We start from the raw sequence: 22,803 nt of genomic DNA on the forward strand, positions 1-22,803 counted from the left end.
AAATATATATATATATATATATATATATAAATAAAAAGAAGAGATACCTATGTTTGCCTCAGTCTTATTCTTGGAAGTCATATATTCTTTATACTCATACTTATTCCTTCTCAGTCTTTCATTCTCATTTTTCTCTTTCTTTCTGCCTCTCTCTCTCTCTCTCTCTCTGCGTGTGTTCACCGAGCTTCAACTGTAAGGCCTATCACTTAGCTAGATGCTATGAATAAAATTGTAATAAATACAGACAGACCCAGTCCCTGACCTTTTGGAATCTATAGGTTAGCGAGGAAGACTACTGTTGGGCATATCCTCACTTTAATGAGTGTGTAATGACACAGTACATTCTTTGAAGGGAGAGAGAGGTACTGTGAGGGCACACAACAGTGAGCCTGACCTAGACGGGAGACCTCGGGAAACTTCTTTGAGGAAATGATGTTTACGCCAAGTTCAGAGGGAGATGGGAGTGAGAACATCAAAATGCATAGAAAAGAATGTTCAAAGGCCCAAAGGTCTGTTGAGGGAGGCTGCTCAGCTTGTGTCAGGAATTGAGAAAATGCCGGAGAATCCAGAGCGCACACCATCTCTATGGATAAAATGGTAATGTACTTTGGCACGTAGTCAGGAACCAGATTTCCTTTCTTTCTTTTTAAATATTTTCATTTCTTTCATGTATTAGCAAAAGGTAGTACTTAATAAACACTGTTAACTGACCAGCTCACATTAATTATAACAAAATAATGGTATTTTGCTGGTTTTATTTGAGTCTTATACCCTGTAAATTCAGGAATCTATAAAATGTTAGACCCAGAGCCTGGTGGAATTATTGGAGTCGTACTCAGAGAACTCTTTTTGGAAGATGTTCAGACTTAAAATTGGAATGTAAGAATTGAAGGCACGGCCGGCCACGGTGGCTCAAGCCTGTAATCCCAGCACTTTGGGAGGCCGAGACGGGCGGATCACGAGGTCAGGAGATCGAGACCATCCTGGCTAACACGGTGAAACCCCGTCTCTACTAAAAAATACAAAAAACTAGCTGGGTGAGGTGGCAGGCGCCTGTGGTCCCAGCTTCTCGGGAGGCTGAGGCAGAGAATGGCGTGAACCCGGGAGGCGGAGCTTGCAGTGAGCTGAGATCCGGCCACTACACTCCAGCCTGGGCCACAGAATGGGACTCCGTCTAAAAAAAAAAAAAAAAGAATTGAAGGCACTATGTACCATAAAGGATGTAATAGCCGTTGATCCACTTTAAAATTTCTTGTTCTAATAGTCTATCCCACAGAAATACTCAGATAAGTGGGCAGAGTATTCCAGTATGTCCCAGTATCATCCTTGTCATATTTTTGTCATATTCTTTGTCAATGTTTTTGTGAAAAATTTGGGACAGACACTTACATGTTTATTAATAGGGAGATCAATTAAATAAATATGGCACATTCATATTTTGGACTCTTCTCTCATCCAGTTGGCCACTTAAAAGGCCACCCAGTATTTGAACAGACTCTGTTGATCTGAATAAATGGTGGTTGTGAACACTGGAGCTTCTTTATTCAGGGGCTCATGAGCTGTGATGATTTGCCAGAGGTTCAAGTAACAAGAAAGTGACTGTTAATCTTTGGTATCTGAGGTTTTAAAATCATACATTCCTAGAGATAAGCAATATTGCATAGATATTGGAAATCTAATAGGCATCACCTCTGGAGGGACCTGTTTCCCTTGAGGGCAACCTTTATCAATGTATCGATGGCCCTTTGGTGACTGGTGAGGACAGCAGGCTAGGAGACTTGGACCCTCTAGATTATTGTTGTAGTTCTGTTTAATGTGGAGCAGTAGTTCCCAATGTGGGCCCCACACTAGCAGCCTCAGGACCACGTGGAACATGTTAGAAACGCAAATCATTAGGCCCCACTTCAGACCCACTGAGTCAGAATTTCTGGGGGTGGAGCCCAGGAGTCCGTGTTTTGACAGCTCTGCAGATAATTCTTACATGTGCTGGGTTTTGAGAAGCACTGACCTAAAGGTTCTCATCGCTGCCCCTGCCTCTTGACCTCAGCCTTTGTGGAAGGAGCCAGCTCCCGGACCTGGCCTGCCAGAGACATTTATGGAGAAGAGGTTCAGACATTTTTTTTTAATTTTATTTTTTATTTATTTATTTTTTTTGAGACAGAGCTTCCGTCTTGTCTCCCAGGCTGGAGTGCAATGGCGCGATCTCGGCTCACCACAACCTCTGCCTCCCAGGTTCAAGCGATTCTCCTGCCTCAGCCTCCCGAATAGCTAGGATTACAGGCACCTGCCACCACGCCCAGCTAATTTTTGTATTTTTAGTAGAAACAGGGTTTCACCATGTTGGCCAGGCAGGTATCGAACTCCTGACCTCAGGTGATCCACCCGCCTCAGCCTCCCAAAGTGCTGGGATTACAGGTGTGAGCCACCGCGCCTGACCAAGACTATTCCTAATAATCTTATGAATGCTTATGAAATCTTATGAATTCCTAAACCTTATGAATACTTAATACATATGAACTCTGATGATGATGGCTATGATTGGAACTGAAGTGAAATTTGGATACAGTTTGGATATGAAAGACGGATTTAAAAAATGCTTCAAGTCTAACAAACACCACGAGGAAGGACAAAAAGAGTCGTGAATAAAAATTTTCTGGTTGACAATTGGTTAAGTTTATCCAAAGACCTGGGATCAATAGAAAGGAATGTCTGGATTGGGATAAGAGGTTGTGGAGTCCTCACTTCAAGTTGTTCTGCTTTTCTAGACCAAACCAATGGATTTCTTAAGTGTATTTGATGTCTCATGCCTCCCTAAAATGTGTAAAACCAAGCAGCACCCCGACCACCTTGGGCACATGTTCTCAGGACCTCCTGAAGTCTGTGGCATAGGCCATGGTCACTCATATTTGACTCAGAATAAATCTCTTCAAAAAAATTTTTTTTAAAAAGAGTTGTGAATAACAGATGATGATTACCTTGTTTAAAAATAAAACCTCATGATAATGTCTTTGACATCAGGAAAAAAAGTAACTCAACTGAAAGGCTTAATTTTTAACAGAACTCTGAAATGGCTGGATAGCTACAGCTATGAGAAAGTAGTATTTCTAAACATGGCCATGCTTTGCATGTGTTTATAAGTAGATTAGACAATGAACCCCTAATTTCTAGTGATACAGTTAGGAGGGAACCTTGCTGTGACCTGTCACACAGCCAAGGACCTGATTCTTCATCTGCCAAGCAGCATGGTAATAAACAAAGCTAAAATATCAATCCTCTTTATCATGGAATTTTAAATTGATACTTAGCAAGTGGTAGAAATTTAATTATTTAGATTCAGGTATGAAAGATCTAATTAATCGGTTTTGAACTTGTTCTCATAGACAACCGTTGGCAACTAACATTTAAATTCTATTCACAGTTAAGCTTCTTACTTAATTTGATTTCTCACTGTGTTTTCGAAGTTGTAAGAGCCAAGGCACGTTTTTAACAAAACTGGCCACAGCCAAGAAGTTTAAGCCAAGAAATGGAGTTTATCCCATTTCTTCTAGCTATGTTCACACTAAAAAAAAATTGCAGGATCAAGAGACTTTCATGTGGACCGGGCATGGTGGCTTATGCCTGTAATCCCAGCACTTTGGGATCCGAGGTGGGTGGATCACCTGAGGTCAGGAGTTCAAGACCAGCCTGGCCAACATGGTGAAACCTTGTCTCTACTAAAAATACAAAAATTAGCTGGGTGTGGTGGCATGTGCCTGTAGTCCCAGCTACATGGCAGGCTGGGGCAGGAGAATCACAGGAACCCAGGAGGCAGAGGTTGCGGTGAGCCAAGATCATGCCACTGCACTCCAGTCTGGGTTGTCACAGAGCAGGACTCCATCTCAAAAAAAAAAAAAGAGAGACTCTCATGATTCCAGAGACCTCTGGAGAATACTACTACTAGTACTACTAACCTGCATTTGTTGAACATTTACCTAACATCAGGCCCTATTCTGAACTCTTTGTATGCATTCTTATATAATCCTTATAACTCTTTGAGGTTCTGTTATTATTTCCATCTCACAGATGAGGTAACTGAAGCTTTAGAGAGTTAAGTCACTTGCCTAAGACTATGAAAGGGAATTCTTCAGGCTTTTTTGGCAAACTCCTGTACTTAGCAATTCTCACATACCATTTATTTGTCCATTCATGCCATCTACCAGTGCCAAGCCTTGTTTGGAGCCTTGGGAATTCCAAGGTGAATAGAGTTTCCTTACCCTTTAGAATCTTCCAGTTTATAGGGAGAGGCAGACATGAAGTCTTAGAAGTGCAATCAATGCTATAACAGGAAGAATATAGCACAGGAGTGAAGACCATGGGCTGGAGACAGGCTGCCTGGGTTAGAATCCTGGCTCTACCACTTACTATGTGGCCCTGAGCAAGTCACTTAACATCTCTGTGCCTCAGGTACCCTGTATGTGAAATGGAGGTCAAAATGATTCCCACCTCTACGGTTGTCTGAAGGATTAAATGTTGGCAATTGTAAAGCACTTGGTTCAGAGCCTGCCACATAGTAAATGCTTTGTAGATATTTGTCATTACCATGAATATGATGTGCATGTACAAGAGGTTGTAGGGACATAGAGGAAGACTTTGCAGAGTGGTCACTTATGAGCAGATGACTGGAGGTTGGACGCCACTGAGGCAGGAAGAGAACAATTGCAGTTTTACTAGAGTATAACCAGTAGACCATGGTGGACTGAGGAGTGAAGGAAAGGTGAACGGAGAGAGATTGCAGGCTGTCCCCCCAGTAAGTTTACAAGAGGATGGGAAGGGGAACAGTAGGAAATAAATGCTCTGAAGAATGAATATGGATCCAGTTGAGGGCAAACAAAAGGATTACCCGGTGGCGCTGAGAGCCCTGCTGAATTTGGAAGCAGTGTGTTTGTTTAGTGGTACTGGTCCACAGTGATGTGATTTCCATCCCACAGTATTCAGCTTTCTGGGTATGCAGTGAGGAGGTGAAGATTTGGGAATACCCCTGCGAGCTAATCCAAGCCTCACCTGCTGTCATAGAAGCCCATTCTGTCTGCTCCAGGCCTCTTTAGGATTTGGAAGCAGCTGAAAGCTGGCCATATTGTGAGAGGCTTAGATCACATTCCTGAGGTGCCTTTCCTATTCAAGTTCCATGGATTTGATATTTATGACTTCTTGGTCATTTTTGTTCCTCTTCAAATTCTCCCCAAATCCCTGGATAGCTGTTGGAGCCCAAACTGTTTCATTAGGGATTTGAGTCAATGGTTCATGTCCAGTATAGTTTTTCTCTGTTTTTTTATTATTATTTTTATTTATTTATTTATTTTTGCTAATGATGCTTCCTTTTTCCCTCTCAGGCTCAATCGTGTTGCCTGCCGGGAAGAACAGAAAATGCACTTAAGCTCTTCTCGCCTGTAGCCATTTGGTTCTTTTTCTCCCCTTAGCCGTATTACCAAACCTTCCAGTGGTAACACTTAGCTAAACTCTAGTGGGTTACAGTGATGAGTATGATATACTTCCTAACTTCAAGTAGGGAAAATAAGCTATGCATACCAATGTAAGCATGCCAGAAGGGAAGGCTTTCATCTTAAATGTTCTTCTCTTTGTTTTCTATGACTTTTCTGATATCACTTTGGATTTGGCATCTGTTTCTGTTGCCCAGCCATATTCTACTACCAGTTTAACAATATAATCCTGCATTATTTCTCATGGTGTAGTCATTGTAGATTAAAATGGAGCTTAGGATTTTTCTGATTTGTAAACTGGGTAGAGAGGAAAGAATGAATAGCATCATGGGGTAGGAAGAGCTTTTCAAAGTACACCCACCCATGCTTGCCCAGAGATTCAGACCTGCTGCCCTCCCCTTCCCTGCTATTTGAGAGAATTACTGGGAGAGATACTGTAAATGATAGGGATGTGTCCTCTCCCTCAAGTGTGTAGGGGGAAAAAAGGCTGAAAATGCAAAGTTATAGCCAATTGAGCACACACCTAACAGCTACTGTATCTAAATCTCTCTTTTCCAGCCTCTGTGTTGTCATGGCAGGATTCAGGTATGTCAAGATGTTGCTCACCCACCCCATCATCACAGCATTTAGAGCCCTTACAGCACCTGTGCCTGATCTGCAGCCTGAAGTCAGAGCCCCACAAATCTCACATATGAACAAATGACACAGTGAATATATCGAGTTACTGATTTGATGAAGACCTCCCTAGGCAGACAAAAGCCATGTTGTGTTTCAGCGAGTCATAGTGATAACATGTAAACTACTTTTGAGCCCCTAAAGCTGCTTATCAGATTGTGGCCAAAAAGTCAAAACACACTTACATATATAAATATTATCTTTTAGATTCCCAGAGAAAACTCACCTTCTCCCCCTCCCCTTATTTGATGTTGATTTGGGGGTGATTTTGAGTTGAAACCTTCACTTCCTTTTCCATGCTGTGTCCGAGGTTTTCAGGAAGGATCATGAGGGTTTTGAAGACTGGGTTTACACAGCCCATTGAAGTAAAGGCCTATATCATACATTCCTTGCAAGAGAGGGCATATTTAATTTCGCTTGATGTCTTAGGTCCTTCCTCAGGAACATTTAAGGATTTGGTGTTTCAAGGCCTAAAAAATTGCTTAATCCCTTTACTTCTACTTATGTATTTTTATTAAATTTAAAGTGGATTTCTTATAAGCACCATATAGTTGGGTTTTATATTTTATCCACTCTGACAATCTCTGTCTTTTCATTGGTATATTTAGACAATTGACATTTAACGTGATTCAGCTTCACCTCCAGCAGTTCCTCAACCTCAACCTCAAAGCAGTTTTTTCTTATTTTGCTGGAAGTACTAAATAGAACAGAAACAGAAGTCAGTGACAGTAATAGTCTAAGTTCATACCACTTAAGGTACTGTGTTAAAACAACCCCATCTCAGTCCCCTGGATTTATCTTTATTCCTTTGTAAGAATATAATTTAATGAGAAATTTACTCTCTTTTTTTTTTACAGACTATATTTCTCAGTGCAAGCTCGTGGAGAGACTGATAGAGAAAAGTTGCTGTTAATGTATCAGACAAATGATCAAATCATAAATGGACTTTTTCCTCTGAACAAGGATCTGGCATTAGAAATGGCAGCTCTTTTAGCTCAGGTAACTTCCATGTTATATAGAGTTATATATTGAAATAATAAGATACTAATTTCTACATTGAATTAAATGTAAAACAATATACTTCAGTAACTCTTTACATTCATTTTGCTATGATTAGCACCTTAAAAATTACAGGCACTATAATTACAGTTAGCCTCTAAAGTGCTGACGATTGCAATGACGTAGAATGAGACAGTATTCCATACAGAGAACCCAGTTTCTTAATTATGTTGAAAATATATCTCTAGGCTTTGTATTGAATAAAGGAATTGGAGTGTAGAGCTGTGGGCTTGAAGATGTCATGCTGACATCGCTTGGTAGTCTAATAGGAATAAGACCTTGAAAAGGCTAAAGCACTTTCTTTTATTTACGTATCATATTAGTTATGATTAAGTTCAACCTTCTACACACACACACACACACATTAATACTGACTTAATCAGAATAGAAGTATATTTAGCGCTCACATAGAGAGAGAGGCATCCTGGCACCTCTATGAAACCATTAGGGGCGTAGGCTTTATCCTCTTCTCTCTTCTGCTGTCCCTAGGGTGTCATCATCATGGTCCTGGGAGTCTGCCAGAGCTCCAGCCAACGTCAGTGTTTCAGGCCTCAGGGTGGGGGAAGGGCTGAAAAGGGCATGCCCTCCTGCACTTGAGAAAACTTCTCAGCAGTTGCATAGAACCCTTCCATTCTGATGGGGAGAGCCCATCAGAATTTAGTCACATGGCCTTGCCTACTACCTACCAGGGAGTCTGGGGAATGTGGTCTCAGCGGGGTGGCAGTGTGCCCAGCTAAATTTAAGGTTTTTCTTAAGAAGAAGGAGAGAATGGTCATAAGATGCAACCCATAGTCTCAACCACACCTGAGTCTTAGCCTAGGTTAATTAAGGAAAATGTTAAAGCAACTCTGTGATATGGCATCTGCACCAAGGCTTAGATTCCCCAGGGTCTTTGGTCTACGGCTCCTCACGCTACACTCTGTCCCAGGACATCTCAATCATTCTTTTTATTTTAGGCACCACCTATGCCAAAGTTTCCCATATCTTTTCTCTTCAGTTCGTAGTTCTTTTGTGGGCTCCTTAAAGTCAAACTTTTTTTTTTTTTTTTGAGACGGAGTTTCCCTCTTTTGCCTAAGCTGGAGTGAAGTGGCATGATCTCGGCTCACTGTAACCTCCACCTCCCAGGTTCAAGCGATTCTCCTGCCTCAGCCTCCCTAGTAGCTGGGATTATAGGTACCCACCACCACGCTCTGCTAATTTTTGTATTTTTAGTAGAGACGGAGTTTCACCCTGTTGGCCAGGCTGGTCTCGAACTCCTGACCTCAAGTGATCCACCTGCCTCGGCCTCCCAAAGTGCTAGGATTACAAGCATGAGCCACCGCGCCCAGCCAAAATCAGCATATTGAAAACCAAACTAATCATCGTCCCTCCTCTGTGTTCACACTCTGTTTCCTCTTTATGATACTGCCTCCACCCGGTCCCACAAGCAAGCTTCAAACCCAGAAATTATCATGACTCTTCCCTCACTTTGGCCCTTTCCCACCAGTCACCACATCCTGCGAATGTGAATTCTTAGGGATGTTTTACTTTGTTCTCTCCTCTGTATGCTGACTCCTGTTGCTAAGGTTCGGATCATTGTCTCACACTGCCTGCTGTCCTACAGCAGGCTCCTAAGTAGTGTGCCTTTCTGTGGTCTCTTCCCTCACAAATTTATCCTTCACACAAATGCAAGAATAATTTTTTCCACTTATCTATTGCAACATAACAAATGACTCCAAAACTCAGCTACTTAAGACAGTAATTTGGGCAGGGATATGAAGGGACATGTGTGTCTCTGCTTCAGGTGGTATCAGCTGACATAACCTGAGAGCCAGTTGTCGCTCTATGGCTGAGGGCTGGAATTATTTGAAGGCTCCTTCACTCGTATCTGGTGGCTGATTGATGCTGGCTATTTGTGGGGACTTCTGCTGGGACTGTCAGCTGGAGCACCTTAGACATGGTCTCTTCATGTATATGACTGCTTGTGCTTCCTCCAAGAATGGTGAATGGGTGACAGCAACAACGTCCCAGAAGAAAGACAAGAAGTGGAAGCTGCTATTTTCTTAAGGGCTGAGCCTGGAAATTGGCACAGTGTCACCTGTGCATGGAGCTTTATTAGGCAGCACTAGTAATTGGGATAGAGATACAGCAAAAATGTGAATCTAGCTCTGTCATTCATTTTTTACATGCATGGACTTTCACGATCTGAACTCTGCCTGCCTCTCCACCCTCAGCTTTCCCTTAATACTCCCTACCTTGAGCTTCATGCTCCAATAAAGTATAAACTGTGGTTCCATACACAACTCCCTGCCTTGTGTGTGGTGCACTTTTTCTTGCCTCTTAGGATTGACTAGTTTGTCTCCTTTACCCAGATCATCTCTACCCCATCCCTTCACCTGTTAACTTCACCTGTTAACTTTCTGAATCCTGTCTTAGAGGGTTAAATGTCCTCTTGGGGTTTCTGTAATGTTCTATTGCTGTCCTGACCTCAGTGGTTGATAATCATTGATTTATCTTTCTGCTTTGCACTACTGACTGCAGCCTCCCTGAGGCCAGGGCTGTTCGTGTTCATCTTTGTCTCTAGCACAGCCTTAAACACAGTTCTTTCTCCATAACTGTTCTTAGAGGAATGAATACTTGATAATTTAGTTGACTTTTAAAAAAATTTTTTTTTATGGAGATGGGGTCTTGCTATGTTACCCAGGCTTGTCTTGAACTCCTGGGCTTAAGCAATCCTCCCGCCTCAGCCTCCCAAAGTGTTGGGATTACAGGCGTGAGCCACCGCGCCCAGCTTCCTTTTTTTTTTTTTGGTAACTATTCTTTGTTAGACTGTCGTATCCTTGGAGATTGAATCCGATGTCAGGTTTCCCAGGTAGCTGTGGTGAATGCTGCTTGGTGATAGATGGGAACAATGCATAGCTTGCTCTGGGGCAAGGATTTCAGTATGGTTGAAGAGCTAGTGGACAGCTTTTATTTGGAGTGAAGAAATTTGGAAGGATACTTGACTAAGTAGGAGATGATGGGGATTGATAGATAAAAGGAAAAATGAAGAATGGGAGCTGAAAAGCAAAATCAACCCAAGTAACCAGCAAGTAAGAAACTGGGTCAAAGAACCTAGGACGTTGTAAGAATAGGCTGTAAGGGCAAAGCTCAGCTGAGGACTTTAGACAGTAACTGATCAGATTAAGAACTGGAAAAGAGGAGCCCCAGGGTGGGAGTCTCAGAGGCTGGTTGTGCTAAGGAATAGAGCCCATTTGAGATGCAGACCTGAGGCTTTCTATGAGACCATTCCAGTTTTGATGGAACCTTATCCACTTTTTGGGGAATGCTGTAGGTAATGATGTGAATGATCAGTAGGACATTCACCTGAATATCCCCTATCCTGTCTTCCTCCCTAACCCTCTTTGATATCTACATATTACATGGCTCTACAAGCCACCTAACAGTTTATCACAAGTATTTATGCCTCGGTCTTCTCTACTAGATAATAAACTCTTTGAGGGTGGGGCTATGCTCAGCATTTTCCTTTCTCACATCACTTAGCACAGTGTCTGACTTACAGTGGGGACTCAGAATGGGTTTGTTTGAAGGGATGAATTGGTGAGTTCATGGAGAGATGGATGGGTGGATAGTTAGATGGGTGGATTGAGGATGGCATCTGTGCAGCCTATTAGTAGAGATGAAAGCTGAACATTCTTTCATTAAGGGATAAAGGGGAATGAAGGACTCTATTCCCAGGATTAATGCTAGTAGAGTGACAGTATGAACACAATAACATGGAGAAAATCTAGGAACAAAGTAATGAGAATACAGTTCTTGCTCCCATTACATTCAGGAGAGACCCTCAAAAAAGTCCAACTAATAGTTTTTTGAAATTTCTTATAACTGTTTTTTTTTTTTTTTTTTTTTTTTTTTTTGAGATGGAGTCTTGCTCTGTCACCCAGGCTGGGCAGTGGCACGATCTCAGCTCACCACAACCTCCGCCTCCTGGGTTCAAGCGATTCTTCTGCCTCAGCCTCCCGAGTAGCTGGGATTACAGGTGCCCGCCACCACGCCCATCGATTGCCTTTTATTTTTAACATCCATTTCATCTTATTATCGGCAATTAAAATAGTGCCTTAAAAATGAAAAATTGTCCTTGTGTTACAGGCAATAACAAAGTAGTGGCTTTTAGCAAGTACTACTAAATGGTGATAGTAAACTAGGAAGGTTAATGTAGAAATGGAACTCAAATGTTTAAATTGCAGATTTTTTTCAAAATTAGAATTCAGGCCAGGCGGTGGCTCATGCTTGTAATTCCAACACTTTGGTAAGACAAGGCAGGCAGATCACTTGAGGTCAGGAGTTCGAGACCAGCCTGGCCAACATGGTGAAACCCCGTGTCTACTAAAAGCCCAAAAATTAGCCGGGCATGGTGGTATACAACTGTAGTCCCAGCAATTCGGGAGGCTGAGGCAGGAGAATCACTTGAATCTGGGAGGCAGAGGTTGCAGTGAGCCTGGGTGACAGAGCGAGACTCCATCTCAAAAAAAAAATTAGAATTCAAATGTAATTTATAAAAATTCCTACATGTGATTATAAATTTCATAATCACATAATCATGACAAATAGATTTATGTATTATGTGTTAAAAAAGAATGTTTAGGAAAAATAAAACTAACTGATTTTCTGTCTTAAAACTCTTTTGGATATATTTTCACTTTTTTGGATTTCCAATTAGGTAGAGATTGGAGATTTTGAAAGACCTTTCTCAACTCCAGCAGGGCATGTTACCAATCAGTGCAAAGCGAATCAAACTCTAAAGCAAGTCATAGAGAAATTTTATCCTAAAAGGTATAGAGATGGCTGTTCTGAAGAGCAGTTAAGGTAAGGACATCTTTGTAACTCTTTAGAGGGTAGGGTCTTGCAAGTTTTTTGGTAATATTTTTCTGTTCAGATTTTAAAGGTGAAAAACATTTTGACAGTTTTCTCAAGATTTTTTAATACTATTGAGCCACAGGAGATTATAGATATTTTTATTTAAGATAAGCCCAGAAGCTTTAGAATCTATATTTAAAATGTCTTTAATTAAAAAAAAAAAAAAAAAGCCTTTAGATGTAGTTTTCAATTGATCTTTTTCATTCTTGTCCCTGATAATAAATAAGAGGAAAAAACTGGCCTATAATATGTTTAATTTTATGAAGTGCCTACCAAAAAATCATATGTTGTATATTCTATTATGAATAAATTGAAATAAAAATAAACTATCTTCTTACATAAGACTTTTTAATATAAAAGTTTCTAATTTACCTCAATTTGGAGTTTCAGTTTCAGAGAATATATAAAGAGAAGGTGATTAGATTTAAAAATAGAGGCAAACCCAGTTTATTATGAGCTTTTCCAAAATAGAAACATTTAGGATTAGCCTTTTATCTATGTAGAATGAGTGGTTGCCTTTGTGATTTGATCTGACAAGTTTCACCTTGCATCTAACATCTCTCCAAGCCAGGGGTGGTAGGACCTAAAATTCTACCATCAGGGATTCATCTTTGGGCTCTACTACTTGTATTTTTTTTTTTTTTTTTTGAGACGGAGTCTCGCTCTGTCACCCAGGCTGGAGTGCAGTGGCCGGATCTCAGCTCACTGCAAGCTCCACCTCCCGGGTTCATGCCATTCTCCTGCCTCAACCTCCCGAGTAGCTGGGACTACAGGCGCTGCCACCTCGCCCGGCTAGTTTTTTGTAATTTTTAGTAGAGACGGGGTTTCACCGTGTTAGCCAGGATGGTCTTGACCTCCTGACCTCGTGATCCACCCGTCTCAGCCTCCCAAAGTGCTGGGATTACAGGATTGAGCCACCACGCCCGGCCCGTATTTTTTTTTTTTTTTTAAGACGGAGTTTTGCTGTGTCACTCAGGCTGGAATGCAATGGGGCGATCTCGGCTCACTGCAACCTCTGCCTCCCGGGTTCAAGTGATTCTCCCTCCTCAGCCTCCCGAGTAGCTGGGATTAAAGGCACCCGCCATTATGCCTGGCTTATTTTTGTATTTTTAGTAGAGATGGGGTTTCACCATGTTGGCCAGGCTGGTCTTGAACACCTGACCCCAGGTGATCCGCCAGCCTCAGCCTCCCAACGTGCTGGGATTACAGACGTGAGCTACTGCACCTGGCCTGTACTTTTGTTTTAAAATGAAAATGTTCCCATGAGAAGTTATCTTTTAAATTAATTTACACTAAGTTTTGATGGTAGATATTCAGATTTTAAAAATGGATCTGCTGGGGGTACCTAGTTCATGCTGAAAACATGGATAGTATGAGAATTTGGTGAAAGGAATATTCCAGAAAGGACAAGTGGTGGACAGTGGTGTGATGAGAGCCACAAAATCTTTACCCGGGTTATGCCTAGGGGTCACAGTTATGCTTAAGATTGGCTCAAGGAGAGTTTTATCTTAAGATTATGACACACTGTTTATGTTTTTGCTTTAGTGTTTTTGTTTTTGTTCTTTTCTTTTTTTTAGGCAGCTTTGCCAGCGACTCTCAACCAGATGGATGGCCCTCCGGGGACACAGTGCTGCTGACTGTGTGCGCATTTATTTGACAGTAGCCAGGAAGTGGCCGTTCTTTGGTGCCAAGTTGTTTCTTGCAAAAGTAAGAAAGAATGGGAGAGAGATGCGTAATGAAAACCTTTGTGTACATAGTCGACCAGATTTACCCCAGACTTAGTATATTTGGCTTTTGTAAAAAATGAAGAAATATCCAATAATGTAAAGAAAACAATGAAGAGACACAAGGGAAAGGGCACAAAAGCTTCTCTATCTTTTCCTGTCTGCCCAACTTTTCCCACCCTAAATCATTTCTTGGACTCATTAGCTAATCATGAGTCCTAAACCACAGCTCAACTCTGCATTCTTCTGTTCATTCATTCATCTATGCGCACGTTTACTCTGTCACTCATTTGTTCATTTATTTAGTATTTACTAAATAGTTCTGTTTGCTAAACATTGATCTAAGCTCTAGGGATACATAACCTATTGTTTCAGATGGATTGTACATGAACTTCCAGGACTATTTTACTTTGTGTAGTCTGTAGTGCAACAAGCCTGTAAACAAACCACTGTATGGCAAATATCATGATGAGTCACATGAACAGAATGCTGCAGGAACACTGAGGAAGGAGACTCGCCCTGCCCGGGGATGGCCAGCCCTTTCCCCAAGGGAAAATTTGTGCCTTTTGATTCTTTTTCTTTCTGTTGAACCATGTCTCTCTGTACTTTCTCAGGCTCTTAAGATAACATCTTGCCTTGTGTTATATTTTTCTGTGTGTTTGTTTTATCCTCACTATTAAATTGTATGCTCCTTGAAAGTATAAACTCACTGATCCTATAATCTTCCTCTGGTACTTACCGTAGTGCTTTGCACATAATTAATAATTATCACTTAATAAATATTTGCTGAATAGCTGTGCAACTTTGGGCAAGTCAGGTTACCTCTCTGGACCTCACTTTTCCTCATCTGTTAATGAAATACTTAGACTAGAAAAGTAAAATCTAAGGTATCTTCTAACTCTGATTCTATGAGTGACTATATTATTGATAGGTGAGAATTAATTTTTTTCTAGTGGAACTGAAAGCTGTATATTAATTAAGAAAAAGACAATAAAGTTAGTATTCTTAAACATCTATAAAATTAATGTTCTTACAGGGAGTTGAATATGTATTTTTTTAAATTACAAGGAATAGATTTGAACTGTAGAGCAGCATGGATTTTAATTCTAACTTCAGCATTGGAAATAATATTAAATACCCTTTTCTGTTCTGATAATATGTGCTTGCTGGCACAAAATATTATTAAATAATAATGTTGCTTTTCAAATTACATGACAGGCATCTTTTTTGCTCACTTTTCTTTCTTTATAACAAGCGACACTTCCTTTGTTGCTTCATGGCATCCTGTTTTCTGTGTGTGTGGTAAAATACACATAATGAAATTTACCCTTTAATTTTTTTTTTTTTTTTTTTTGAGACGGAATCTCACTCTGTCACCCAGACTGGAGTGCAGTGGCATGATCTTGGCTAACTGCAACCTCTGCCTCCCAGGTTCAAGTGATTCTCGTGCCTCGGCCTCCCAAGTAGCTGGGATTACAGGTGCACACCACCACACTTAGCTAATTTTTATATTTTTGGTAGAAACAGGGTTTCACCATTTTGGCCAGACTAGTCTCGAACTCCTGATCTCAAGTGATCCACCCGCCTCAGCCTCCCAAAGTGCTGGGATTACAGGAGTAAGCCACCGCATCTGGCCCATTGTAACCATTTTTAAGTGTATAGTTCTGTGGCATTAAGTACATTCTCATTGTTGTGTTGCTGTCACCACCATTCATCTCAGAACCTTTTTATTTTCCCAAACTGAAACTGTACCCATTAAATGCTAACTCTCCAGTCCTCCCTCCTCCTCCCAGCCCCTGGCAACCTCCACTCTACTTTCTATCTCTATGCATTTGACTACTTTAGGAACTTCATGTAAGAGAAATCATATAATATTTGTGCTTTTGTTATTGGCTTATTTCACTTAGTATAATGTCTTCAAGGTTCATCCATGTTGTAGCATGTGTCAAAATTTCCTTCCCTTTTGAGGCAGAATAACATTCCACTGTATGTATAGATATACCACATTTTGTTTCTCCATTCACCTGTCAGTGGACACTAGAGTTGAAGGGCATCCTTTTGAATTGAATTCTTCCCTATCCTTTGCAAATCAACCCTCAGTAGACAGTTTCTGAGGGTTTTGTATATATGAGATGCTAACAAGTTTTATTACATAAAATAACCCAACATTCATCCCAGTTTTACATCTATAGTCTTGACATTATTTTGTAAAATTTAAGAGAAATAGTTAAGTTTTTTTTAGGATTTCATTTGTTAATGGAACCAAACAAGCATCATTAATTGCTCAAAATTATTCATGGGTTTCAGTCGTAGGAGGTTCTTTTTATTAATATAATTTCATAGCTTTTTTTTTTTCTATGAGAACCAGGAGTAGCTTTTACCTTTTTTTTTTTTTTTTTAGATGGAGTCTCACTCTGTCACACAGGCTGGAGTGCAGTGGCACTATCTCAGCTCACTGCAACCTGCGCCTCCCTGGTTCAAGCTGTTCTCCTGTCTCAGCCTCCCAAGTAGCTGGGATTACAGGCGTGCACCACCATGCCCAGCTGATTTTTATGTCTTTGGCAGAGATGGGGTTTCATCATGTTGCACAGGCTGGTCTCGAACTCCTGGCTTCAAATGATTCACTCACCTCGGCTTCCCAAGGTGCTAAGATTACAGGCATGCGCCACCACACCCAGCCAATTTCATAGCTTTTACAATAAAAAATTTGGTGGAAATTTTCATATTTCTCATTACTATTTATCACACAGTTTCATATTTTCTTTTTATTGTGTTTTTATTACACATTGAATATCAGATTTAATGAACTTTCAGGAAAGGTGTGCAATTATAATAATAATCCTTTACCTTGTAATAGCACTACACAATTTATCAAGCACAGCAGTATATTTTGCTTCATTAGGATGTTGGTCATCATAGACACCCTAAAAGCCTTGTTGACTATTAATGTCTTAACGCAGAAGAAAATTAAAATGTGAACATTATTGTTCCTATGCTAAAGATGAGGAAATTGAGCCTCAAAGAGATTCAGTAGTTTGTGCAAAGGCACACATTAATAAATGGCCCGTTTGGGTCTCAAAGCTAGGTCTCCTAATACCACATTCACTTTTTGCTCCAGTATACCACCCTGCCTCTTTCCTAGGAGAGATTTTTAATAAGTTTTTGTTGTTTAATGGCAAATGTTACATGCCATTTAGACTGAAAAAATTTCTGTAATTTTGCTTAGCATTTATAATATAGTGTATTTTCACCTCTTCATAGCCCATAACTCCATCATCACTTGGAAGTCCTTTCATGTGGCTGGCTGTAAATGAGGATGGTTTAAGCCTCTTAGAATACAATTCCATGGTAAGTTTAAATGCTCAAGTTTTGCATTGAGTCAACTGTTTCCATTGCTCAGTGTACCATAAACAGAAGGTAATGATATCTTCATCTGATTTTTCTCTTACACAGAAAACATTCTTCCTAATACTATGTCATGAACAGTCATTTTACAAATACAGCTATGATTATAATTTAACCTTTTAAAACAAGATAAGACAGTGTATGAGAAAAATCTTGATACCGTGACTATATTGTAATCATGGTTATATTCGTTAAATGATTATATTTTTAAAAGTGTTAAGAAGATTGTTTCCTGTGTAAAATAAAAATCTGTAAGAAATCATTAAAGTGGGAACTTTAATAACCAAAGTTTAAGTTCACTTTCACTAAGGCTTCTTTAACAATTTCTATAATTTTCTATAATGTCATATATATAGCGTCTTAGCACTTTCCACATAGTTTAAAGTCAAACTATGATTTCTATATATGTTCATTTATTTACCTGAAATTTACATTTTTTTAATATTTCATGTGTCTAATTATTTAATACAATTTTATTCTCTTTTTTGTTTAATCTGGTGGGCAGGAATTACTACATTCACCAGGCAAGTCTAATCATGTGGCTATAATCAGAGATCACTGAAAATTTTCTGGAAACCAAACTATCCTTTTGTGTTATAGTTACTGTTTCCCCTTATAATTGCTTAAAAAACAAACACATACACATTTTTTTTCAAAGGGTTATATTTTCTGAGTGCCTTTTAGTTCTTGAATGGATAACTTGAAGGTATTATAAAATCAGTGACTTAAAGTAAAAAAAAAAAAAAAAACCTATACACCGGTATTGAGTTACCTTAGCTCAGGAAACTAGCTCCCTAGCTCCCAGGAGGTAGCCAGACAGGCCAGGAAGCACACACAGGTAGGTTGCAGGTCTGAGGCATTCAGTCCTGGAATGGTCTGCTCAGTCTTACAAGGTAATCATTAGATATACAGAGTCCTTTCAGGCTGTATATTAGTTACATTTTATTTTATTTTATTGATTTATTGATTTTTTTTTTGAGGCAGGGTCTCATTCTGTCGCCCAGACTGAAGTGCAGTGGTGTGATCACCACTTCCTGCAACCTTGACCTCCTGGGCTCAAGCAGTCCTACTGCCTCAGCCTCGCAAGTAGCTGGGACCACAGGCATGCACCACCATGCCCGGCTAATTTTTTTTTTTTTTTTTTCATAGAAACAGGGTCTCCCTATGTTGCCCAGGCTGGGCTCAAGTGAGCCTCCCACCTCAGCCTCAGGTGTGAGCCATCAGGCCCAGCCTAATTTACATTTTTACATTGTTTTGGAAACACATTAGAAAAAAATATTTGCTGCATATGTGACAAAGGGTTAATATACGATACTGTTTCTGTTTATAGATTTCAAAATCCATCTATCAGGGTAGATTTACCAATATTTGACCATTTTGACCATGAAAAGTATCAGTAATATGGCTTAACCTAACATATATATAAGAGATATATGAAAGGGCATACAAAAAATATTAACAGTGGCTTTCCACTAGATGCTGGAGTATAGATGCTTTTTATTTTTTTCTTACATTTTCTCGTTTTTCTTCAGTGACTTGTTTCGGACTCAACATTGTAAAGGTAGATGATGCCTAAATGAAATTAGTACCACTACTATCTATTTTGGATCATAATAGATTTTATTTTAGAAATAATTTTGTATTATACCATAATTGATTAATATCTGCATTTTAATAGAGCTATATTATTATTTTTCATCTCTCTTTGGAAGTAAGAGCATATAACATATTTACTTTTTCTTTTTAAAGAGGTTAATAGTCAGCTATGTGTATAAGAGTCTAATGACCTTTGGAGGCTATCAAGATGATTTGATGGTAGTCATTAACAATACACATTCAAAGGACACACCAACAGAGAAATTACTTTTTGCCATGGCAAAACCCAAGGTGAGTAGGAGCCTTTCTGCCAACTTTTTTGTGCTAGTTGTTTTCACTTAATCTTAGCCAAAAGGCCAAAAAGCAATGCTCGTTGTTTTCATACTAAAACATTTATTCAGCAAAGACTACGTTCCAGATGGGAAAACAGACGTTATTTATAGTCAAACAAACATGGGTCCAACTTACATCATCTTTCCAAGCCCTGGTTTCTTTGTCTAAAAATATAGTAACATACTCCCTCCTTCTTTTGGCTTAAAAATTAAACGAAGGAAGCTTCTAGAGTACTTAGCCCAGTGCCAGGTATATAGAAGATTCCAAATAAATGGTTGTGGCATTAAGTTATTGCTGTCTGGTACTTTATGCACATTATCTTATTCACTTGTGGTTATTTGCTTTATGGACTCATTAGAGGAAAGACTGGGGTTTTATAATTAAAACATACTTGCTCCTTTATGACTTTTAACAAACTATGTAGTTTTAACATCTCTAAGTAAAAGCAATAAATAAATGGATTACATTCTAATATGCAATTCTAATTGAAAGTGATTTTCCTAAAACTTTAACTGTCTTAATGTTATCAGATAAAAGAAATTACTTCTTCAGAATCTGAAGCTTTTTTAAAAAAATAGATTTCTTTCTTAATTAAGTCTATACTTAAGTGAAAGCAGCTAACCAGTAAGTGCAGATCAGGGAACTCAGTCTTTAGTGAAAATAGAGAGTTCATATGACACTAACTTTCTTAATTCATATATTCACGAACGTGGCTTTATGATAATTTGATAGAGCTATACTACTGACTGTCACATTTCCTAAGATTGCCACTCAATTTGATTGTTTTTGAGATTCACTCTTTCTGCTGGTTTAAGTGATGAAAAAATGTGTGGCTGCCTTGATGGTGCTGGACATAAAAGCACTTTGTTGTTTGATCTTGAGAGAAGGGAATTCTGGTAGCCTGGGCACTTGCAAATGGAGCTCACCTGTGGCCAACACTGTGCTCTTCTGGAAGTGATGAGAACTTCTCAGGAGCATAACAATTCTGTTTTGTTTTAGATTCTTGAAATTACTCTTTTGATTGCCAGTTACATAAACAACTTCCATCAGCAAAAGGCAGCATTTCACCACCTCTCTGCTCCAGCACTGCTCTCAGCCCAGACCCGGGGACCCCAAGCCAGAATGATGGGAAGCCAGCCTCTTCTGTCAAGCAGCAGACCGACCAAAGGCCCCACCTTACTCTGAAAGCCAGGGAGCCTGATCATTCACTCCTTGTCCTCCATGCTGTGGCTGTATCAGCTCCCTACAAGTTCCTTTACACCTGGCAGCATGGCAGCCACACACCGGTATGCCAAACTTTAACAATGAAGGGGGTTAGTCTCTTTTATTTGATTCTTAAATATTCAAATAAATATTAACAGCAAAACATAAACACAAAATTTGCCAACACACTAATTTTCTCATAGAGTAAATGAGTAAGAATTCATCATTTTTTCCATCTCCCTTCTCCCTTGTCATCAGACACATTGTGCAATGTGGCTTTTCTTTTCTTCCCCTTTTTAATATTCTGGCAATCTTTAGAAAGGGAGATTCCAAACTCTCATTTGGTAAACCAGTTGATTATTTGGAAATGTTCACTGCCAAAATAGTAAGTACTATAATTAAATGTGCTTTTAATTAATGATATAGTGTTTGGAAAGGAGTAGAATATGCAGAATAAGAAACAGCTGCAGAGTGGTGTGAGGAGTCCATTTTCAGAGCAGGTGCAATACATCTTCCAGCTCTTTGAATCATTATGTGAGAAAGCAGGGTAACGTTAGGTAACCTGAGCCTCCTGTGTGGTATTAGAAAGTGTACCCTGTCACCTTTTCAGATCACTGGAGTGTAAAATTTAAAACAAGATGGTGATTCCTGACATTCCTTGACTGTTCGTGCTGCCCAGGTTCACAAGAATATTGCCCACATTTCACTGTATTTGATGCTGGGTCATCTTGACCTTGCTTTGTTAATAGTATCTTTAAAAACAAAGACAATCCTTAAAGCTTTCCCCCTCACACATTACCTTCTAATTATAGTTTGAAAATAGATTCCCTACACATACATACATATGTATATACAGATAGGGTCTTGCTATGTTGCCCAGACTGGTTTTGAACTTCTGGCCTCAAGCAATCCTCTCTCCTCAGCCTCCCAAAGTGCTGGGATTACAAGTGTGAGCCTCCACACCTGGTTCCAGAAATATTTTATTTTATTTTTTTGAGGCAGGGTCTCTGGTTGCCCAGGCTGGAGTGCAGTGGGGCCATCATAGCTCACTGCAGCCTCGACCTTCTGGGATCAAGCAATCCCACTTCAGCCTCTTGAATAGTTGGGACTAGAAGCATGCACCACCATGCCCAGCTAATTTTTGTATTTTTAGTAGAGACAGGATCTCCCTATGTTGTCCGGGCTGGGTCTCAAACTCCTGGGTTCAACCAATCCTCCCACCTCAGCCTCCCAAAGTGCTGGGATTACAGGCATGAGCCACCGTGCCCAGCCTCAAAAATATTTTTTAAAAGAAAAGAGAAAATAATTCTTCTGTCAAAGGAGGTTAAATTTTAGTTGATAGAGTACTGAAGTGCATTACTTTATTAGGTTATGTAAGTGGTCAGTGCATTCCAGTATGTGTCACAACAATGTAGTTCATATTCGTGATAAAAATGAAACTGTGATAAGACATGAAAATGATATTATTAAAATGTTCAATTGTAATGGTAATCATGAGTATACCTAATTTTATTTATGTATAGAATATTTGTATTTATTTTTTGGACATATATTTATCACTTTGTCATTTTTTTAAACCAATTTGAGAAATGTTAGCTGCTGAATTAATTTGTTGGCCGAGACTTCATATTTTCTTCTTTGCTGCTTTCTCCCTGTGGCAATGTACTGTTCTCACATTAAGTCTTTAAAAAATGTTCCATACTGTATTAGCATCCTTAGAAAGGACAGAGCTAAGAAGTACATTGCTCAAAAAATATTGTTCTTTGTTGATAATGACAAAAAAGAATATTTTTTAAACCCCATCAAAATATATTTCCATTGACTGTTTCCCCTACATCTTTTGAGCCACAGTCGCCCATTGAATAAGCACATTTGTTTTTGAGAATAAACTGGTAACCAATTTATGATGACTCTCAGAAACCTTTTGGCTGGGATACAGTAGAGTTTCTAAGTTCCCAGACAGCCATCTCATAATTAGTTGGTGAGCCAGAGGCTTGACAGAACTGTTACTTATGGGTGAGGGCTTTATTCTCATGCAGTAGTTTATTCATCATTTGGTAAGCCCCTCCCCACAATCTTCTAATTTAAACAAGTAGTGAAGGCTTAGCTTAAACTGTGTAGTACTTTAGACTAGGCATTTATTTTTGATAGAGCAGAGATAAAATATTTTGATGGAAGGAAATCAATTTTCTGTAACTGATGATGTGAAAATTTTATTTTCTGGGAAATTATATAGCCATTTAAAAATTCAAAGTATGTCATTATGATTGGTTACAAGAGAATAATGTTACACGTTTAATTGTAATATTTGTCTCCTATCATTTTCTTCCCTTTCAATCATAATAAATGATTTACAAAACCCATTTTGAGCATTACCTTTTGAATAATCTTCAAGAAATACCTAATGTTTTCATTGTCAAAGCTGAGGTGTAGTA

The 22,803-nt window shown here is 39.4% G+C and overlaps 1 protein-coding gene across 1 annotated transcript in view; it reads left to right on the forward strand.

Moving 5' to 3' along the window:
• Nucleotides 1–22,731, forward strand: part of PLEKHH2 (pleckstrin homology, MyTH4 and FERM domain containing H2) — a 130,967-nt gene extending 108,236 nt beyond the window's left edge. Inside the window, exons 25-30 of the mRNA XM_023195719.1 lie at nucleotides 7,010–7,151; nucleotides 11,911–12,056; nucleotides 13,685–13,814; nucleotides 17,093–17,179; nucleotides 18,986–19,123; nucleotides 20,165–22,731. Of these exons, the coding sequence (XP_023051487.1) occupies nucleotides 7,010–7,151; nucleotides 11,911–12,056; nucleotides 13,685–13,814; nucleotides 17,093–17,179; nucleotides 18,986–19,123; nucleotides 20,165–20,350 (829 nt within the window). The 3' untranslated portion in view covers nucleotides 20,351–22,731. The remainder of the gene's footprint in view (nucleotides 1–7,009; nucleotides 7,152–11,910; nucleotides 12,057–13,684; nucleotides 13,815–17,092; nucleotides 17,180–18,985; nucleotides 19,124–20,164) is intronic.
• The last annotated feature ends 72 nt before the right edge of the window (nucleotides 22,732–22,803 follow it).

The sequence above is a fragment of the Piliocolobus tephrosceles genome, chromosome 15 (genome assembly GCF_002776525.5).
Source record: "Piliocolobus tephrosceles isolate RC106 chromosome 15, ASM277652v3, whole genome shotgun sequence".
NCBI lineage: Eukaryota > Metazoa > Chordata > Mammalia > Primates > Cercopithecidae > Piliocolobus > Piliocolobus tephrosceles.